Source organism: Barbus barbus, assembly GCF_936440315.1.
Source record: "Barbus barbus genome assembly, chromosome: 9".
Classification (NCBI taxonomy): Eukaryota; Metazoa; Chordata; class Actinopteri; order Cypriniformes; family Cyprinidae; genus Barbus; species Barbus barbus.
This window is the reverse complement of record NC_136737.1, coordinates 20,846,204-20,865,781: the sequence shown is the minus strand read 5'-3', so window position 1 is coordinate 20,865,781 and position 19,578 is coordinate 20,846,204. Positions and strand designations below refer to the sequence as shown.

The 19,578-nt window shown below is 36.1% G+C and overlaps 2 protein-coding genes across 4 annotated transcripts in view; one reads left to right on the top strand and one right to left on the bottom strand.

Moving 5' to 3' along the window:
* LOC306875424 (centromere protein P) overlaps positions 1-19,578 on the top strand; it is a 65,340-nt gene that overhangs the window by 3,675 nt on the left and 42,087 nt on the right. For both annotated transcript variants that reach the window (XM_079425963.1, XM_079425962.1), the window contains 2 exons: positions 1,203-1,291; positions 10,364-10,460. In XM_079425963.1, coding sequence (XP_079282089.1) covers positions 1,203-1,291; positions 10,364-10,460 — 186 coding nt within the window. The remainder of the gene's footprint in view (positions 1-1,202; positions 1,292-10,363; positions 10,461-19,578) is intronic.
* LOC306875512 (mimecan-like) lies at positions 12,957-18,084 on the bottom strand. Of its 2 annotated transcripts, none has more exons than XM_079426140.1 (6): positions 17,795-18,084; positions 15,363-15,447; positions 14,983-15,147; positions 14,160-14,362; positions 13,864-13,956; positions 12,957-13,751 (listed from the first exon to the last, which is right to left on the bottom strand). In XM_079426140.1, exons 1-6 carry the CDS (start codon positions 17,945-17,947, stop codon positions 13,584-13,586), a joined length of 867 nt encoding a protein of 288 aa, XP_079282266.1. In that variant the 5' UTR covers positions 17,948-18,084; the 3' UTR covers positions 12,957-13,583. The 2 variants fall into 2 exon arrangements, with proteins under 2 accessions (XP_079282266.1, XP_079282267.1); XM_079426141.1 differs by having other exon boundaries at positions 12,966-13,751; positions 17,816-17,995.

The window sequence follows — 19,578 nt, the reverse complement described above, 5'->3', positions numbered from 1 at the left end:
TGATAAAAACATCACAATAATCCACAAGTAATCGACATGACTCCAGTCCCTTAATTGTGAAGCAAAAAGCTGTGTTTGTAATAAACAAATCCATCATTAAGACAGCTGTATATGGCTAAATACTAGTTCTCTATCCTTAATGCTTTCTCCAGTGAAAAAGTTGTCTGTTGAATTAGAAGAGAAATATGCATGTGGACTTTTCACTGGAGGAAGTGTTATTATGGATTATGGAGTTTTTTATTTGGCCAAAGGCAATGGTTTGGAGTTAAAATGCCTTAATGATGGATTTGTTTCTCACAAACATGTAGCCAGGGTTTGTTGCAACCAGGCCATGGCCTTAACACTTACAAAGTTCATATTAAGATGCTGTAAATCATTTACTATTTGGTTTTATTTTGTAATTCTTAGTAGTGCTTGCTATGATTTGGCGTTCATATGGTTAGGGGTTTGTTTAATTCCTGAACCCTGTATAGTTTGTATAATGCCTCAAATCGTGTGGCATGTTGAAGAGAATCAGCATCATGACATGTTTTATATTATAAAGTGCCATTCATTTTTTTCTTAAGAAAATGTGGTTAAGTGCTGAAATTCTCATAAAATATCACCTACAATAATTGAAACTCTATACAGTCCATGATGGTTATTAGAACCAGTGATGAAGACTGTGATGATTATTCTTATACTCAAAACTAGAGGGCAGCATGTCTCCATTTTATCCTTGACATTTCCTTTCAACGTCTGAGATTTGTGCACCAGTCTTAAAACGTCTCTTTAACAGATTAGACTCGGCATTTATAGTTATTCCAGTTCTTCTTGTTTCTCTGAAATTTTCATGACAGGCATAAATCCAGCTCTTTGAGGGCCCTCCTTAGCACAAATATTTACATAGTCGCATTAAATGATTGTTGGTTGGTGACTGATGGCACTCTTAAAAATTGTTTATTTGTGTTTGAACATCTAAAGCTGAGTCAGAGTAAAACTGAAAATCTATTCAATGAGAATAGTTGAGAATAAATTTAAAGCACACAGTTATTAAAGAAGTAAATGCCGATTCGTGCTCCAGTCTTCTCAACAAAAAAGATTTTTCCTGAAGAGAGGAAATCCCATAAACCATCAGTCTCATGACAGATATATGCAGCTCAGTTTAAGACTATTTAATAATCTATTTATGATCTGGTCTAACTCTCAGTGTTTTATTACAGGAGGACGATGCACTGCTCAGGAGAGTTACAGAGCTCAATATCGTTGTGGATGGTGTTGAATTCAAAGATTTCTCTGCATTTGTGTCCAGGTAGAGTGATGATTGGTAACTGCTTAATATCAATGGTGTGTTTGTATTTCAATTTCAGGCCATCCAAGATGAAGATGAGTTTGTTTCTTCAGATTTGGAGAAATTTAGCGTCACATCACTTGCTCACCAATGAATGGGTGCCGTCAGAATGAGCGTCCAAACAGCTGATTAAAAACATCACAATAATTCACAAGTAATCCACACCACTGCAGTTAACATCTTGTTAAGTAAAAAATCTCTATGTTTGTAATAAATCTGTCATTAAGACGTTTTTCATTTTTAACCATTCTCTGGCTAAAATACGAGTCCACTACCATTATATTACTTTCTCCAGTGATAAAATTGTCTTGTCTGAATCAAGAGAGAGATATGCACAGATCTAGCATAGTTTAGAAGCGAAAACAGTTCTAAACAAATATGCTGGTGCACTTTGATTTGAGGGGAAAACAGGGGATGAACTTTTTCACTGGAGGAAGCCATATTATGGATCATATTTTGGTGAGAAGCAACAGTTTTAGGTTAAAATGCCTTAATGATGGATTCTTACACACACACACATCAGTGTTTCCCACAGACTTACACTCTGTGTAGCGGCATTTTCCTCGAGGGAAATAAATATATATATATATATATATATATATATATTAGGGATGTGTCCGAAGCCGAATACCTTATTCGGAAAGGCATGGATAATGGCTTCAAAACGAATAACGAATTCATCCGAATAACAGAAAAAAATATTCTGCAGACACAATCACATGTTTGCTGCATGTTTTGACACAGTTTCATACAGATAATATCATGGTGATCATTGCGTTAAAGAATGTGGTCTCCTCAGCAATAAACTATCCGCGCGCTCCTTTTTTGATTTGCTGCCTGTCAGTGCCGGATTATTGCTACTAAAAACAAACACAACCAATCCCCTGAAAAATGCATCAAAATAAGTTTAAATCTTGTATTTTGCAAATAGGATACAGAATCTCTAATCTCAACCTTCAACTTCCCAGTTTATTAATGCCCTAATTACTTTATTAACTCTTGTTACATTTAGTATTAAAACAAGTCCAGCGACGCTAATAACTAGATCTGGCAACATGATGGAGCGGAGTGGAGACGGCATTTGCGCCAAGCTCGTTCACTCAGCTGCAGCGAGTCAGCCACATCAATTTATTCAGCGACATGATTTTAAATAATTTTTCATATGTTTTCAAATTTTATTTTTGAACATGAAACATTTACGGAGGTCTGGACCTCATAGCTGGCTATGGGCCTGGATGTGTAAAGTGAATGAGTGTAAACTAGCCTATATGAATAAAATGAGCGCAAATCAATAGCCGTGTCGGGGTCTATGCTCGTCTCCCAGAAATCAGAGCTTTGTCTGGAGTTATATCAACTAACTCGCAAAAATATCCTAAAAACTTCAAACCTTTTCGAAATCCAACTGTAAAAACGCATTACATTAGCCTTTTTTGTGAATGGCATCACATTTAATTATATACAAGACGAAGAAAAGCGAGGTTTGATCAAGGCTTCTGGAGGGTCCAAATGATTTGTTGCGCTCTGTTGATAAAATACTCGTAAATGATCACAGACTCCAGCAATACATGATCTCCAAGTTACTTCAAGTTCAAGCGAGCTTTATTGTCATTCTGCTATGAGTACTGAACACTTTCTTTCCATTTATTTTTTTCTACTAGTGCTCTTATTTAAGATTGTGGATGCTTGTCTCTTGACAAATTTGTACACGGTTTCACTGGAAAACAAGGAGAATAAAGTTATTTTTTTATTAAATTTTCTGAAGTTTTAAACTGAAAATATTTGTAAAGTTATAATTATAATAAAAATAATCATTTCTTTAGTTATACAAGGCATATTTGTTAAATGAAAACTACGAATCGAACAGATTTGCATTTAAAATTGTATTTTCACGTAATTTGACGGACTTCCAGTTTAAGCCACGCCCACTTCCGGATTCATTTGAATACAGATATAGATACAAATAATTTTGAGATTGTCACAGATACAGATAATGGCTCCGCTGCGCACCCCTAATATATATATATATATATATATTCCCTTCAAAGATACATTATAAAAACAACCGTGCCACGTTTTTAACTTTGAAACATACAGAGGTCATGTTTACTCAACAAAGTCAAAGCCTTTTGGAAAATCTGTTTGTGGCGGTCAGTGTTGATGTTGTGGCAGGTCGCCACAAATAAATGTGGGAAACACTGACCCATTTTTCTGCTTCACAAGACGTTAACTAATTACCTGGAGTCCTGTTAATTACTTGTGGATTATTTTTATGTTTTGATCAGCTGTTTGGACTCTCATTCTGACGGCACCCATTCACTGCAGAGGATCCACTGGTAAAACTGCTAAATTTCTCCAAATCTGTTCTAAAGAGAAAACAAACTCTTCTGCATCTTGTATGGCCTGAGGGCGAGTAAATTTAAATTTCTGGACAAGCTATTCCTTTAATGCAATTATTTTTAACATTTATTTTTAAAGGTAAGCAGATAATTTGTACTCTTTACGAAATGATGTATCTTGCTTGTTTGCATAATTGAATCAACAGAAATCCCTTTGGGAGCAAATCCAGATTGCGCAATAGGTTACACCACATAAAACCTACAGTGTAAGTAAACATCAGGCAATTGAATTTCCAGACACCATAGAACAAAGAAGAGCATTCTGCTTTATGTTAGTCTTGTAAAAAGATACAAATCCAAACAGAACTCCATATAAGGGAAATAAATGTATCTGTGTGGCTCATTAGCAAGATGCTGAGTGAACCCTGACCAGCTGTTGTCAAGGCAATGTGGGAGAGTTCCCACAGAGGTCTGGTTTTCTCATTGAGGACTGATTGACAAGGGTTGCGAGATCAGGTTAGATCCCACTGCTGGCTGATTGACTGACGGCAATGTACTCTTGAGAAGCTTTCATATGAGGCAGCATTCAAGCAAAATGCAATATAACCTCAAAAATATTCCATTGTTAGACAAATAAGGGCTTTGTTTATGTGGTTGAGGGATTTCTGTTATACTTGCAGCTGAAGGATTTGTTTATTCGTGGTCCAAGCCAAATTAACAAATAAATGTCTCTGATCATTAGGCATGTGGTCCGTATCTGGGGTAGCTTCATCTTTGAAGGAAGATCATTTGTGAAAGATTTAATTCTGTTCTGTTGTGTTCTGTTTATTCTTTTTTCTCAGTTGTATTCTATTTTCTGCTATATTTTATTGTATTCTATTCCATTTTTGTATGTCCCGTTTTATAGTGTTTTATAGTACTCTTTTGTTGTGTTTCCTGTTGTTCAATTGCATTCTGTTCTGATCTTTTTTGTTCTGTTGTGATTTATTCTGCCTTATTCTGTTCTGTCCAGTTATGTTTAATTCTGTTGTGATCTTTTCTGTTCTGTTTTTACAAATTTCTGTTTTCTATTCTATTCTGCTCTTTATTCTGTTCTGTTTTGCTCTTTGCCAAAATTTATATCACAACATATTTCTTAATTTTGGTCGAAATGCTATAATTCCGATATCGATATGAACGCTATAAAAAAAAAAAAAGCCTCATAAAACTGCCAAGAATGCCCATAACAGATGTCTGTACCTACAAACTTATGAAAAATTAATTTGCCAAGTCTATGAAACCTTCTCCTATAAAACTATATAATATTTTAGGTAAAAAAAAAACAAACTGCACAAATAAATTAATGTTCACCTTTTATTTGTTTTAGCCTTCATGCGAACAAGAAATGTGAAATCACTGTCAAATAAACACCTCAGAATCACCATATTAAATTTAATATCTGTAACTTCAAACTATGGGCTAACATACACTACCAGTCAAAAGGTTTTTAACAGTACGATTTTTATGTCTTTTAAAGAATTCTCTTCTGCTCACCAAGCTTGCATTCATTTGATACAAAATACAGCAAAAACAGTAACATTTTGAAATTTTTACTATAAATTTTATTTTAAATTTATTTAAAAATAACTGTTTTCTATGTGAAAATGTTTTCAAATGTAAGTTATTTCTGTGATTTCAAAGCTGAATTTTTAGCATCATTACTCCAGTCACATGATCCTTCAGAAATCTTTCTAATATTCTGATTTGCTGCTCAAAAAGTAGAATTTTTTCAGGTTTCTTTGATGGATAGAAAGTTCAGAAGAACAGCATTTATCTGAAATAGAAATCAATTTAAAAATATTTTTAACATTATAAATGTCTTTATCATCACTTTTGATAAATTTAAAGCATCCTTGCTAAATAAAAGTATTAATTTCGATAATTTCTTCCCCCCCCCCCCCCCCCCAAAAAAAAAAACAATAAAAAAAAAAAAACATTAAACTGAAATAATGTTACAAAAGCTTTTTATTTCAGATATATGCTGGTCTTGAGATCTTTTTATTCATCAAACAATCCTGAAAAAAATGTACTCAACTGTTTTAAATATTGATAATCAGCATATTAGAATGATTTCTGAAGGATCATGTAACACTGAAGACTAGATTAATGATGCTGAAAATTCAGCTTTGATCACAGGAATAAATTACATTCTAAAATATATTCAAATAAAAAGCAGTTTTTTAAATAGTAAAAATATTTCAAAACTTTACTGTTTTTGCTGTATTTTGGATCAAATAAACAATTCTAAACAAGAGAAGTCTTAAAAAAAAAAAAAACAACAAAATAATAGGGGTGGAACGGTTCAACTTTTTCACGGTTCGGTTTGTATCGCGGTTTCGGTACGGTTCGGTATGTTTAGGGAAAAACTATACTGTCAAATAAAAATAAAGAAAATAAGAATAATCTAACTACAAGCAACAGCACAAATAAAAATACAATAGAGTAAAGATACAAATAAAATAATGAATTTCAGTTTTTTTAATTTTTTTTTTAGGTAGGTCTATAACATTAGTTTATAGGTACAGAAATTGAATAAAGTAATCAAATGTAAAACAGCATTGCATATTTGACTCTATAAATTAAAGATTCATCTTTATTAAAGTTACAAAAGCAATTCAGTCAAGAGCAGTGAGTGATTTCTTTGTTGTTGCTGTTTGATTAATATTAAAAAGTGCTGTAACTTTAAGAGAATGCACTGATCCAGTACATTCAGCCGGCTATGTCTGCTATAGGATACTTACCAAGATGGGCATTTTGACACAATTTTGTGTCAAATCTGTCCATTCAAACGCAATACTTCAGAGAGAGCTTAATATTTGTGCGCGTTCTGAGGCACGGGTTTGCGTGCTTCTGATGAATGCACGCACAAATCTTTTCACTGCGTGCGCAAGCTCGCATCCTCTGGCTCTTAAATGTTTAAACTGGTAAAGCTTACATGAGTAAGATATCAACATTAAACGCAGATATCAACATGTGCTGTTCAGGTCTCACCTGTGCGTGCCAGCACCTGGGTGATGACTGAATTGATGACTGCTCATATTCCAGCATACGGCATTGAACAAGAGTGAATGGTTTGTCCAATTTTTTTATTTTTGTTGTTGTTGTATTGTTTTTTTTCCATCGCTGTTATTGTAATGTACTGGGAAGCCAGAATGTGCTTCCATTAACAGAAACATACATTATCCAAACCCTGTTTGTTTTATGTGTTATTTATAACAAACCAAAGTTGAACTGTGGTCCTAGCGCGTGCCGAACCGTGTGTGGAGAACCGTACGGTTCGATTTTTTTCTGCGAACCATGCCACCCCCCACAAAATAACATTAAAAATTGTACTGTTCAAAAACTTTTGACTGGTAGCGTAGGCGGATTATTCTTATAAATTGGAACAAATGTACTTCAGCCAGGATAAAGAGTATGAAAAGTGCTCTGAGTTGCTGCAGAAAACAAAAAATTTAACAGCAAACAAATGTTTCTGGAGATCAAGTATATATCGCTGCAGCCCGGAGACCTCCAAGTGGGAAAGACTAACCTCCAAGTGGGAGGGAATTATGCCGCAAGTAGGTTGGGACAGCTCAAAGAGGGAGGGTAGGTTTAGGGTTAGGTTTGGTGTAGGCCATATTAACAAGGCCCAACCCATTTGGAGCTGACCTGCCCATTTGGAGCTGGCTCCGACCTCCGTTTATATCTATCTCCTGGAGATGGGCGTACTGAAAATGCAAACTGATTCTCTGCCAGTAGGAGGCGCTATCAGAGCGATAGAATTAGCGGTTTCCACAGTAATGGCTGTAATCTAAGCAAGTCCGCTCATGAACGCAACTTTATCAGATAAAATGAAAATGCCATCAAAACTTTTCTAAAGACAGTCGGTTTCCTTCAGAGCTACATTCATATAAAACACCCACGCCGCATTTTGATTTCGAAACGTGCAGTGCTCATGTTTTTTCAATGAAGTCAAATGCCACAAATAAATCAATGTATGGGAAACACTGGTAATGTATATCAAAATATCAGAAATGTGTTTAAAAATAATCATATCACCATTATTGAAAAACATTATATCGCGACACGTATTGATATTGAATTATTGTCCAGCCCTAGTATGATTTGTTCTCTTGGTTCTGTTGTGTCTGTACTGCTTTGTTCTATTCTATTGTCTTCTGTTGCTGTATTCTGTTCTGTTTTATTGTATTTTTTGTTCTGTTCCATTCTATTTAGTTATATTTTTGTGGTAAAGCTCCTACAGAACAGCTTCAAGGCAAGCTATAGACGGTTGCTGTGCTTGTGCTGTAATGAGCTTGTCATTTGAGGCCAGAAGAACACAGCACCCAACATAATGATGTGTGGATTTAATGTTTAAAAGTGCTGTGGTGGCGGTCCGTAATATATCCCGCTCATTAAACTGTCAACAAATGGCACCAGCAAGTCACTGACAGCTAATAGCACCCCACAGTGTGTGCACTGTAAAAAGTGAACATGTGGACCACCTGTAGGTCACTCTGGATTGTGTAAGGCAGGACAGTGTGTACAACTTCACCAGACACCTCAGGGATGAAAGCCATCGTTGTCCTAGGTAGATTTATTTGGTTTATCTGTTGGTTTATAGTGTAAACATTCCTGTGGTTTAAAGCACAGTTCTGTCTTCTATTATTACTTGAACAAGTACAGCACACCACGTCCCATTAAAATAACACCTTTTGATGTTGACGTATCCAGCAATCCACAGAGAACACAGCCAAGATAATTAGAAAGTTAAGGCTGTTTAGATTATGTGTTGTACATGTACAGCATACTTGCAATATACTTGAAGAAAAAGAGAGCTGAGGTCTGAACCTGTGACTTCTATTGATCTTATGGTCAATTTGTTATCCAGGTGCAAGTGTTATCCTTTCATGTCATACAGTATCTGTAGCTTTATGGTACTCGCTAGCTGTTAAAGGGATAGTTTACCCAAAAATGAAAAATGCACTCTATTGGACTATTGAATATCAACAGCCATTCACTGCCATTATAAAGCTTGGAAGAGCCAGGACATTTTTTAATATAACTCTGATTGTATTTGGATGAAAGAAGAAAGTCATATACATCTAGGATGGCTTGAGGATGAGTAAATCATGGGGTAATTATAATTTTTAGGTAAACTATCCCATTAATTCACCTTTTTTTCCAGCTATTCAAACCAACAACCCTCTGGTTACCACTGTAGCTCTCTCAATCTATTAAAAATGACTTTAAATGTGAATGCATTATATTTATATGTTTGAAATACTAATGAATTTGTTTAAATTTCCGAGTTTTGTTTTCTGAAGACACAATATAAAATCTCCTACAGTTGTTCCACTTAGTCACAGGATTTTTTGGGCTTGCATGACAAATTACAGTTTGAAGTAATGCTGCTGTTTTGGCGGCAATTTGTTTGGGTCTGTTTCTAAAGTGCAGCCAGTCTCCTGGTCGCTGAATGTACATCTGGATCATATTGTCTGGTCTGAGAGTCTGTCCTGGCACGAGAGAGTCGGAAAAATACTGGAGATAATGATTCTCGCATAAGTCTGAGTTGTCTCTGCGTCTCAGGACGACGCATTTTATGGTTCATGTAAACTTAAGAAGAATTTTTTGAGCACTATTGTGGTCAGGTACATAAGTGGATTCAGGCATGTCTGGGGAGACATTTTTAAAGTACTAAAACTTTGAGTTTTTGTGCTATCATTAATGTTTACAACTTTTGTTCTGTTGTTGACGTGTTGATTTTTGACGGGTGTGAAGTTTGAAATGAAGCACAACCACACGGGTAGACATAATAAATTCGTTTTTTGGAACCTCTACGTCTAATATTAGTTAGATATAATATTACCACAGGTTCTTGGCAGCCTAACCAGGCAAATGAGAAAAACTGAAAGGACAAATTTTGTGAAATTATACAAAGGAGTCAAACATTGATTTGCCATTAATCGGTCTGTAGAGCGATCCTGGCATTCGATATGTTTAGTCTGTCAAACTTATTTGGTTAGCATTCTAGGAAAGCATGGTTTAAAATGACTTTTTCAGATTCAAGGTCCCCAGTCAACAAAACTGAAATGTATACGATGGAAATTGCCCACATTACAAAATGCGAGGGTGATTTGTCGGTGGTTTCTGTTAAACAGCGCAAGACGTCAGTCAAACCAGATGGTTGATTAATGTTTGTAAACTTTCAGCTCACCCAAATCCAAAAAAGTTAAGGTGTACGTTAATTGTCTGGTGTTCAGATATTCTCAGGGAGCCTTTTCTCCAGCTCTTGCCATTAAGCTGCTGTCTTTTACTCTTGGAGTGGATCCATTTAGTTTTGAAAGACTTACCATTTTTCCATCACTCATTACAACACTGGCCTTTCACAGACAAGACTCAAGAGTCATGGAAAGTTGTGTCCTGTGCCACAGTTTCTGGGCTCCTAGTAAATCTATGGAAAATCTCCCAATGTCTCGTAACGTCAGTCTGTGAAGGGGATTAAACGCAAATACACAGTTTATCCTTCTATATTGTAGGCTGAATTTTACATTAAGGATGACATTTCCCTGTCATGTTTTTGATCAAATAAGACCGATTAGAATGAATCATTTACCAAAGTGAGCAATACAGTGATGGGTTTTCTGGGGTACTAATGTAACTACTGTTTTGTTTGCAGAGTGGAGGACACAAAAGATCTTCTCTTGTTCTTCCGGACCTTGAGGACGTTCTCTGAGAGATGTGAAGAGAGGCGTCAAACATTTCATCACTTTCAGGTAACCAGCAGTAGAAGCAGGGAATAAGGTCCTCAACCAACTATGCATGGATACAATTCTAGAGTACTGAGAAATGACACCAATGATTGATCATGAAAGTAATGACTTTTATCAAACTCCAGTGGCTGCTACACACAAACGTGCCAAAATGAGGAATCAGTTTAAATTTCTGTGATTGGTGGTGGCACCATTTGTCCAGTTGGTTGCTTTTTGTTAAGTTTGTATTCAATTTAAGCATTTTGAGTAATGCTATTTTGGCTTTTTTGTTCATGTAACTTTCAAAGAGCCATGTAATATAATAAGTTAAAGCCTCCTGTAGTGAAAATCAAGCTTTTTATGTTGTTTATTTGTCTGTGTGGTGTCTTTAATATATGTTTTTAGACAAACCTTGTGCCAATCCATTAATCAGCACCATTGCTGAGTATTTTCTCCTTAAAATAGTAGTTTCCCGAAAATTGTCCCAGAAATGCAGTTTGAAACAGCCCTTTTTTTTTTTTGCTATGTCACAAAATTCAATAAACAAAATCATGTCAAGGGATAGATTCCTTGCAGAACCAACATGCAGATCAATCAGTAAGTTTACTTTTCTTGTGTTTTATCAGTACAGAGTGTTTAATTTGATATTTGCACAATTATTTAGCCAGTGTTATTGTGATAATGTAGCAGTGATGTATTATGCCTCCCTCTCTCCGTTTGTACAAACATGGCATACACCCCCCCGCTGTCTCAAGGTAAAAATTAGCCTAGAGTTAGCATGCAAAAAATACCAATATTAGAAGCACAAAACCAAATATAAAATAAAGCAAAAAACTTATGAAGCCATGGTTTAACGTCATTCTAGAACTGCTAACTTCTCCCCTGTTAGCAAATTAGAATCACAAACTTGGCTGCATTCGAGTCTTCAAGGCACACAATATTGTCAAGTAAGTAACTTTAACACATTTTACAGTATCCACTGTAGTTGTCCACTATTAAAAACATAGTTTTAGCAGTCATTATCCGTGCATCAGAAGGCCCTGGCTGGTGTGACTGAGTGGAGGCGGGGCTAATTTGCGTATTCATAGATCTGCGTATAGTAAACGAGGCAAGGGTGTAGTTACATTCGAGCTATTTTAAGGTATGAGAAAATTATTTTCAGAAGAAAAAAACTTTTAAATATATAATTTTGATGATCAAAGATGAGTTTTAAGGGGGAAATTTTTGACTACAGGGGGACTGTTATACTGTATTATACTACGGGGCCGTTGAATGCTTGAATCTGATTGGCTGACGAACGTTCTGAGGTGTGCAATTATTTTCAGGGAAACGCACGGCGAACGTAGTTCCAGGCAGCTTTCTTGACCGCATTACAGTTCCATATCACTTCGCATCGTTGTCAGCGCTGCCCTGACGATTTTATCAGTTAGCCTAGTGTAGCAACTTAAAGGCTACACATGACATTTCTCACTAGCGAGGTAATAACAGCGCTGCATCTTAAAGCAGACTTACAGTTTAGAGACGGTGCTTCAGAACACTGTTGAGGGACACACAGAGGTAGCCTAATTCATACAAGCTCTCTCTCTCTCTCTCTCTCTCTCTGTTTCTCTTTCTCTGTGTCTCTGTCTCTCTCGCTCTCTTTCTAATAACTTCATTATTAACTGCATTAGTCTGCTATCAACGGCTCAAGCCTCCATTGCCAGCTTTAAAATGACGTTTTGGAACTAGCAAAAGAGTCGTTGGATGAGATGCGGAAGAAATAATCCTACTCACAATAGCGATTTAAGTAGAAAAACCGGACGAATCCCTTGAAATATATAATCTGATCGATGTCTTGAGGTGTGGCAACCGTAGTATAAGTGGAATAATTGACTCCGGACCGTTGAATTATTAGAAAAATAATGCACACCCGAGGTGTAACGGCATCACCACCTCGGGTGTGCATTATTTTTCTAATAATTCAACGGCCCGTCGTCAATTATTCCTTACATAAGTTGTAGAAGAAATATGATTATCTAGACCAATGTCTAGCCAAAACAAAGACACCTGATGTCTTAGATTAATTTCTTTGAGAAAAATATAAATTTCAAAGATTCTACCTGGAATAACTAAGTTCTCCATTTTTATTTATCATCTTATAAGGTTTTTATTCGTAGATCCTCCTAATATGCACGTATCATAAGATTTTCATAAGTATGAGAAAGATTGCTGGATGCTAGATTGGGAACAAATTCCATGACTCGATGGCAGTGAAAGTTTGGGAACGAAGCCTTTGAGTCAGTATGAAAAACATTCCATTATTTGCTTGGACCATTGTGCTGTAATGGCTGCCAATTTGGCCAGTTAAATGGAACAATATTACCCCACTTTTTCCAGAACTTTCTGCATGCACAATCTTTGGGTTTGATTGGTTTTCAATTTGCAGACAGTTGTTTTGATCTCTTTATGGAACTGCATTTTTTTCTTTGCTTTAACTGCTGTCTGACATAGTTGTTATAAAAGATAAAAGCAAACCAGTCACAAGTTTTTAGAAAAAAAGTGTATTTGAACAACTAAAGTGAACATTACATGTTGATTTCATACAATGTTTTACTGTACAGTCTATTCATGTTTAATTCACACATAGGTAGTAATTACAAATTTAGCATATAAATAATATTTAAAATATTAGAGTAAAAGTCAGCTGGGAAAGGTCAGTGACTTGGAACTTGGAATGAGTTCCTCGCCCTCTATTTAACTTAGCAGGCATCTTAATTTCAGCCAAAGTAAGACATTTTAACAGTACTAGAAAGTGTCAGAAATTCACAGAGTTCTGAGGAATACTAGAAGCTTGACTGCAGCTTTTCATGATCTCACATTTTACTCAGCAGTAGCCTCCAGTGGTTATTTACAATGGATATAAAGTTATTATTTCAAAGACTTGTGGTTTAGGTTCATCTACAAAGTCAATATCAAAAGGAAATCAAAGTGTTTGGGCAGCTGTTACATAATTAGATGTATAATACAGATTCTCGTGGTATTAACTTTTTGTACAATCGTCTGTGCTCAGGCACCAGGAGATTGAATGATTTATGCCTCTTGGTTTTAGCCATCATCATTGGCCATCCAAGGACTTCTCACTGCGGAGTACCTTTGGTTCAGTTTTCATTAGTATCGCCCAATTGGCAGAGACTGCAGGCATATGAAACTGGTGGGGTACTGGCCGAGGATGACGGGATTTCCATCCATACGGATCTCGTTCATGTTGGGGCGGATGTAGTATGTGTTGTTACTTTTGCAGAAGGTGTCCACGGTCACGCTTGAAATGTTATTGTTCTGAAAACACAGCAGTAGAGAGGTTTAGAGTTCTTTGCTGAGATGCTGTGGGTTTTGGAATCATTTTTGTATGATTTTTGTGCGGTGTTAGCAAGCAAAACAACTTCCTAACCTGAAGGTGAAGTGTGCGGACAGTCTCTGGAATGAAAGGAACGGCCTCCAGTTCATTGTGAGCAAGATACAGATGTGACAGTTTGCTTAATTTCTGGAAGCAAAGAAGATCAGAATTCTAAGGCTGTTTTTGTCTTGTCTTAATTCAATTCAGAAAGGTGTTCCTCATAGAAGATAAAAAGTCACTTCAGAACATCAAAAAAAAAAAAAAAAAAAAAAGTTGCAAGCCTGAAACCAAAAGGTTGTGGGTTGGCTAGTAGTGTTTTCAAACAGGTAGTGTAAATTGTGGCTCTTTACCTTGAAAGCATTTGACTTGATTCCTTTGGTCCTCAGTTTGTTGTGATTCGCATTGAAGGAGACTAATTTCGCCGGTAGAATTGGTAACTTGACCAGCTGGTTTTCGGCTAGCGAGAGCTCCTCTAGCATGGTAAGCTTAGCAAACGCACCGTCTTCAATCTCAGAAATGATGTTTCCAGTGAAGTCGATTCTCTTCAGAGTCACTACAGTAGATGAATGGAAATGGACAAAAGAGCATTAAATTGATAATGTGAAGGTTAAGCAACGTATGTTAATCACCTGGACAATTTGGCTCAGAAATGACACAATTCGTGTGTGTGTGCATATCCTATATATATTCAACAAATACATTTTGGCAGTATAGAGCGCGTCTGTTTGTTAGTTATGGTGGTTTTCTGTTCATTTTGGTTAACAAGACAATATTATAGTGTTTTGAAAGCCTTTGATGCATGAGGCCCCTGAAAGCTCTTACTTCTCCCTCTAGCTAACTTTGTTTGTACCCATGAGGCACTGCTGCAAACAGAGTAGTTTAACACATGTGCGAGTTTTTGTCAGCACGCATGTTTTGAAGGATGTTGTGGTTCAGAAATGTGATCAATGTCTTTATGCAACGGCATTGTGGTTTGTATATCATGTCCCTTAACATTTGGAAATCTTTTGGGTGAAATGGATTCTGGGTTGTTTCTGAAAAGAAGCAGCTGTTTGCCTCCTGCTCTCCTTTAGGGTGATCCCTTATCCTGTCCACAAGAATTGCATTTGTTCCCCCAACAGAAAAGGGCGGTCAACGAGAATGCCAGAGCAAGTCGAGTCAGGAAGAACTCACCGATATCGCCGAAATCTTTGGCTGTTATCTTTTTTATCTTGTTGTACCGAGCGTAGAGGTAGTTTGTCTCCTTTGGCAGAGCAGGCACAGATGTCATATCTGGGTCGACCTCCTCGCAGTAGACCGATCCAGTTAGACACACACACAGCAGACAAGTTGGAAGGTCTGGAACATGTACAAGATTTTATTAAAAACAGGTAAGTTAATGAAACTATAGGTGGATAGGCAAACACACATTGCTTCTTTTCTTTGCCACTTCCCACTCCCATAGACATAGCTCATGAACAAATAAAGGCTCTTGTGAGCAACATGTGGTTTTTAAAAAGAGCTCCTTCACTCATTCCTTATAGACAGTTGACCAGGCGTCAGTTGTTTGTTACCTGAAGGGTCTCCTACTGGTGGCATTGTGCCAGAGTCATCGGGGGCGTCGGCAGGCAGAAGGGCGTTGCTGTCATCTGTCGCTCTCTGTAAAATGGCTTCATTAGTTGGTACATTTGGTTTTTTGACAAGAATGCCACATTCAGGTTGGACATTTTGTATTTTTTTTTAAAAGCTTCCCAACTTTTGCATTAATGTCAAACAAAAAGTTTGCTCAAAGATACATTTTCTGTTGTAATGTTGTTTCAAACCTATGGAAGCCTGTTTCCGCCACTGAATTATTGCATTTTATTCTCGCAATTGCAAATAAAAGTCAGAAGTTGCGAAAAAAGTCCGAATTTTGAGATATAAACTCGCAATTATGAGAAAATATCAGTCTTTTTCCCTCTCAGAATCTGACTTTATAACTCTCAATATCTCACATATCTTATATCTCACAATTCTGAGAAAAAGTATGTATTGCAAGAAAAAAGTCAGAATTGTGAGATAAAAAGTCGCAATTACCTTTTATTTTTTATTCCATATGCAAACCTGTATATGGAAGCCTGTTTCCGCTACAAAGTAAAAGCTGTAATTTTCTCACAATGGCATGGTTATATCTTGCAATTCTGATATTTTCCTCACAACTCGGATAACTTTTCTCAAACTTGTGAGATATAAACTTGCAATTGTGAGGGAAACAAAAGACTATTTTCTTACTATTGCGAGTTTATATCTAAAAAGCATAGCGAGATATAAAAACTCAACATTTTGAGGAAAAATTGGAATTGTGTTCTAAATGTAGAGTTTATATCTCACAGTTCTGACTTTAGAACTAAAAAAAAAGTCAGAAAGTCCGAATTGCGAGATAAAAAGTCGCAATTACCTTTTATATTTTTATTCAGTAGCGGAAACAAGCTTCCATATCTGTATGACTTTCTTCTGTAGACTACAAAAGGAGGAATTCTCATGGACGGAGAACGTCTTGCGTAATCAGATACAATAAAGGATAACTGAAGTCATTAAGTTTCATAAAAATAAAAAGAGGGAGCTTTTTTTTAAAGTCTATTGTAGCCATTTTGTGAGCTTTACATGAAAAAAAGACATTTATCTTATTCACTGACAATATTCCCCTCTAGTGAACTGTTTACCGTTGCGTCTGGATCGTTGAGTAGCATTCAAAAACATGGCTCTTTTTTCAAGTGCTAAAGACTGAATAAAATGTTCTGAATAATGACTTGAATTTGTATCTTTTCATCACGGAAAAATCTCTATTATTGTATCAGAAGACGTGAAATAAAGCACATGAGTTGTAAGGGAACTATTTATGACACTTTTTAGGCTTTTAGAATCTTTTTAAAGATTGGAAGCTTTAATCCCTGTTCGCTATCGATGCATGGAAAACATCTTTTGTGTTTCATGGATGAAAGAAAGTCATAACATGAGGGTTTGTAATAACATGAGGGTGAGAAAACTACTATTTTACATCCTGTTCATGAATAACTGTTATCTCTTTTGGTTTGTTGAGACGAGCATCTGTTTGGACCTGTGTGTCTTCAGGCATCTGTTAAATCACCCTGACGGTGTCTGACCCCATGAGTTAGCGTAAAGCTGTGGGTGGGAGAATTTGAGCCTGAGGGAACTCATCCAGAACAGATTGCTGAGTAATCAGAGAGCTTCCACACATTGCCGGAGAGCTGTTGAGTTTTGTTTATTTGAACAAAACTGTACGGTTTCAAAACCGTCAGAGTACGGAAGTAATCTGGTTTAATGGTGGAAATGTAACATATGTAGACCTGTAAATGTGGGATGTAATTTAGTTAAGCTAAAGCAAAAACATTTAAAAAAATAACTTAGCTTACTGGAAATGTGAATAAAGATGTAGTTTTGAATCATTAGTTACATTGTACAGTATTAATTGAAATAAAAAAAATATATATATATATTTTAAAATCAGTTGCAATGCTGTAAATAATAATCTTGGTACTAAATATTTAGTGACATGATTTTAGTTGGTTAGTTTTTATATTATATATTATATGTTTATATATATATATGTGTGTGTGTGTGTGTATATTTATGTATATATACAGTACACACGCAAAAACATTTTATGTTTATGTTTACATATGCATATATATATATAATTTATTTATTGCATTTTATATCTTATTTATTGTAGGTGATTTTTAATTATAATGGATATAATTTTTGGTAAATATACATTTTACATATTGCATTAGATTTAATGTCATATATGGTTTAGTTAAATGTTGAAATGGGAACAAGTTCAATTAAGCTAAATACAAATGAAATCAAATTAACCCAAAATTTTAAAAAAGCATATATAAATTTGACAAGCAGTAGACAAAAACAAACCCATTTCTAAATAATCAGTTCTTTCAGCCCTTGTGTAAAATAACAATTAATCATGGCATAAAAATACAAAATGTACCTTATTCCTCTGTGCCCTTACATCGATTTCCTCAGTAAGTGCTACATCCTCCAGTCTGTGATGCCTGTGAGTGTGATAGTGTGCACCAGATGCTGAGAGCACCCATGATGCAAATATGACTGCTGATATGAGCATTCGCAGCCTCGTCCCCATTGTATCTAAAGACTCTGGGATGTGTTCTGCCACGTTAAATAGCAGAAGCGCAATGCAGGCAGTGGTTGGCTATTTTCTTGGTGCCTGTGAGTAAAATGTGATCTGTCAAATCGGGATTTTAAGCCCCACCACAGGCTGCCAGAGGAGATCCTTAAGTGGGAGTTTATGGAACAGACCTTAACCCTTCGCATTCCCATCTGAGCTGATCAGACCACTGTTTTGCCTGCAGGGTTTGGCCATGTTTGTGGTCCACTGGGAAAAAAAACAGTTCGTAAAACAGAGCAGAAGGCAATGAAAAGGTTTGTTAGTTTTGCTTTGTAGCTCAGAGTTTTATGTGTGCTGATCTCTTGGAATATTGAGGCATGTTTGGCTCTTCTTTCATTCTGTGCTTTTTTAATAAATCTTTCAACTTCTCAGAGAAGCAAGAAAAGCAACGAGACAGTGGGAGGACTATGGTAACACAGAAACCAAATTCTTTGATTATAGTCGTCCATCTTTCAATAGCCTTGCTATATTGTTCATTTGAATTTTGGCTTCATTTTGAATCCAGCTTAGATAGCTTTTTACAGTACATTCACTAGAAAAAAAAGAATAGCTTGATTAGTTTTGCAGGAATCTACAACAAGATAATAGGAGGACAGATAGATAAGGTCCAAATTTAACAAATTCTTTAATTATAGTCCATCTCTGCGTATCCCAACTGTGATTAAACACGGTCAGTTTGTTAGTTTGCCTAGATACATTTCATTAAAACCAAATACAATGCATTACAAAAGTACAACAGCGCTCCTCTGTAAAACAGACACTTAAAGATTAAAGTGAAGAAAAACATGTTTAATAGGAAACATGTGAGTGATTTACTCTACTTTTTGCACCTTAAAACAAGACGAAAGGCCCCTCGGCCCCTCACGAAATAAACTTGTAAGAGATGGAAATAGAGTATGAATAACATTACAGGTGTGTTAACAATTATGCCAACCTGTAAAAAGTTACTGTACTAGGAAAAGGGACAGATACTTAGAAATGTTTTTACACTGCTGATCCTCTGTGGTTCATTTCTCAGTCAGGGTGGTTTCTTCACCACATGACTTGATTTTCCAAATATTTAAACATAAGTCCTCTACACTAAAAAACTGGTGTGTAAGAAGGTGCAAAAATACTTATTTTCTTTTTACTTATTACTCACCCTCATGTTGTTCCAAACTTGTAAGACCTTCATTCATCTTCAGAAGATACTTTTGATAAAATCAGAAAGCTTTCTGACCCTCCATAGACAGCAATGCAACTGACACGTTCAAGGCCCAAAAAGGCAGTAAGGACATTGTTAAAATAATCCTTGTGACATCAGTGTTTCAACCGTTATTTTATGAAGATACGAGAATACTTTCTGTGCACGAAGAAAACAAAAATAATGACTTTATTCAACAATTTCTTGACTTCGACACGCGATCACAACAGTACCACAACGCATATTGAGTTCTACGTTTCTTTGCGCGCAAAGTATTCTAGTAGCTTCATAAAATTAAAGTTGAACGACTGATGTCACATGGATAATTTTAACCATGTCCTTACTACCTTTCTAGGCCTTGAACGTGGTAGTTGTGTTGCTGTCTATGCAGGATCAGAAAGCT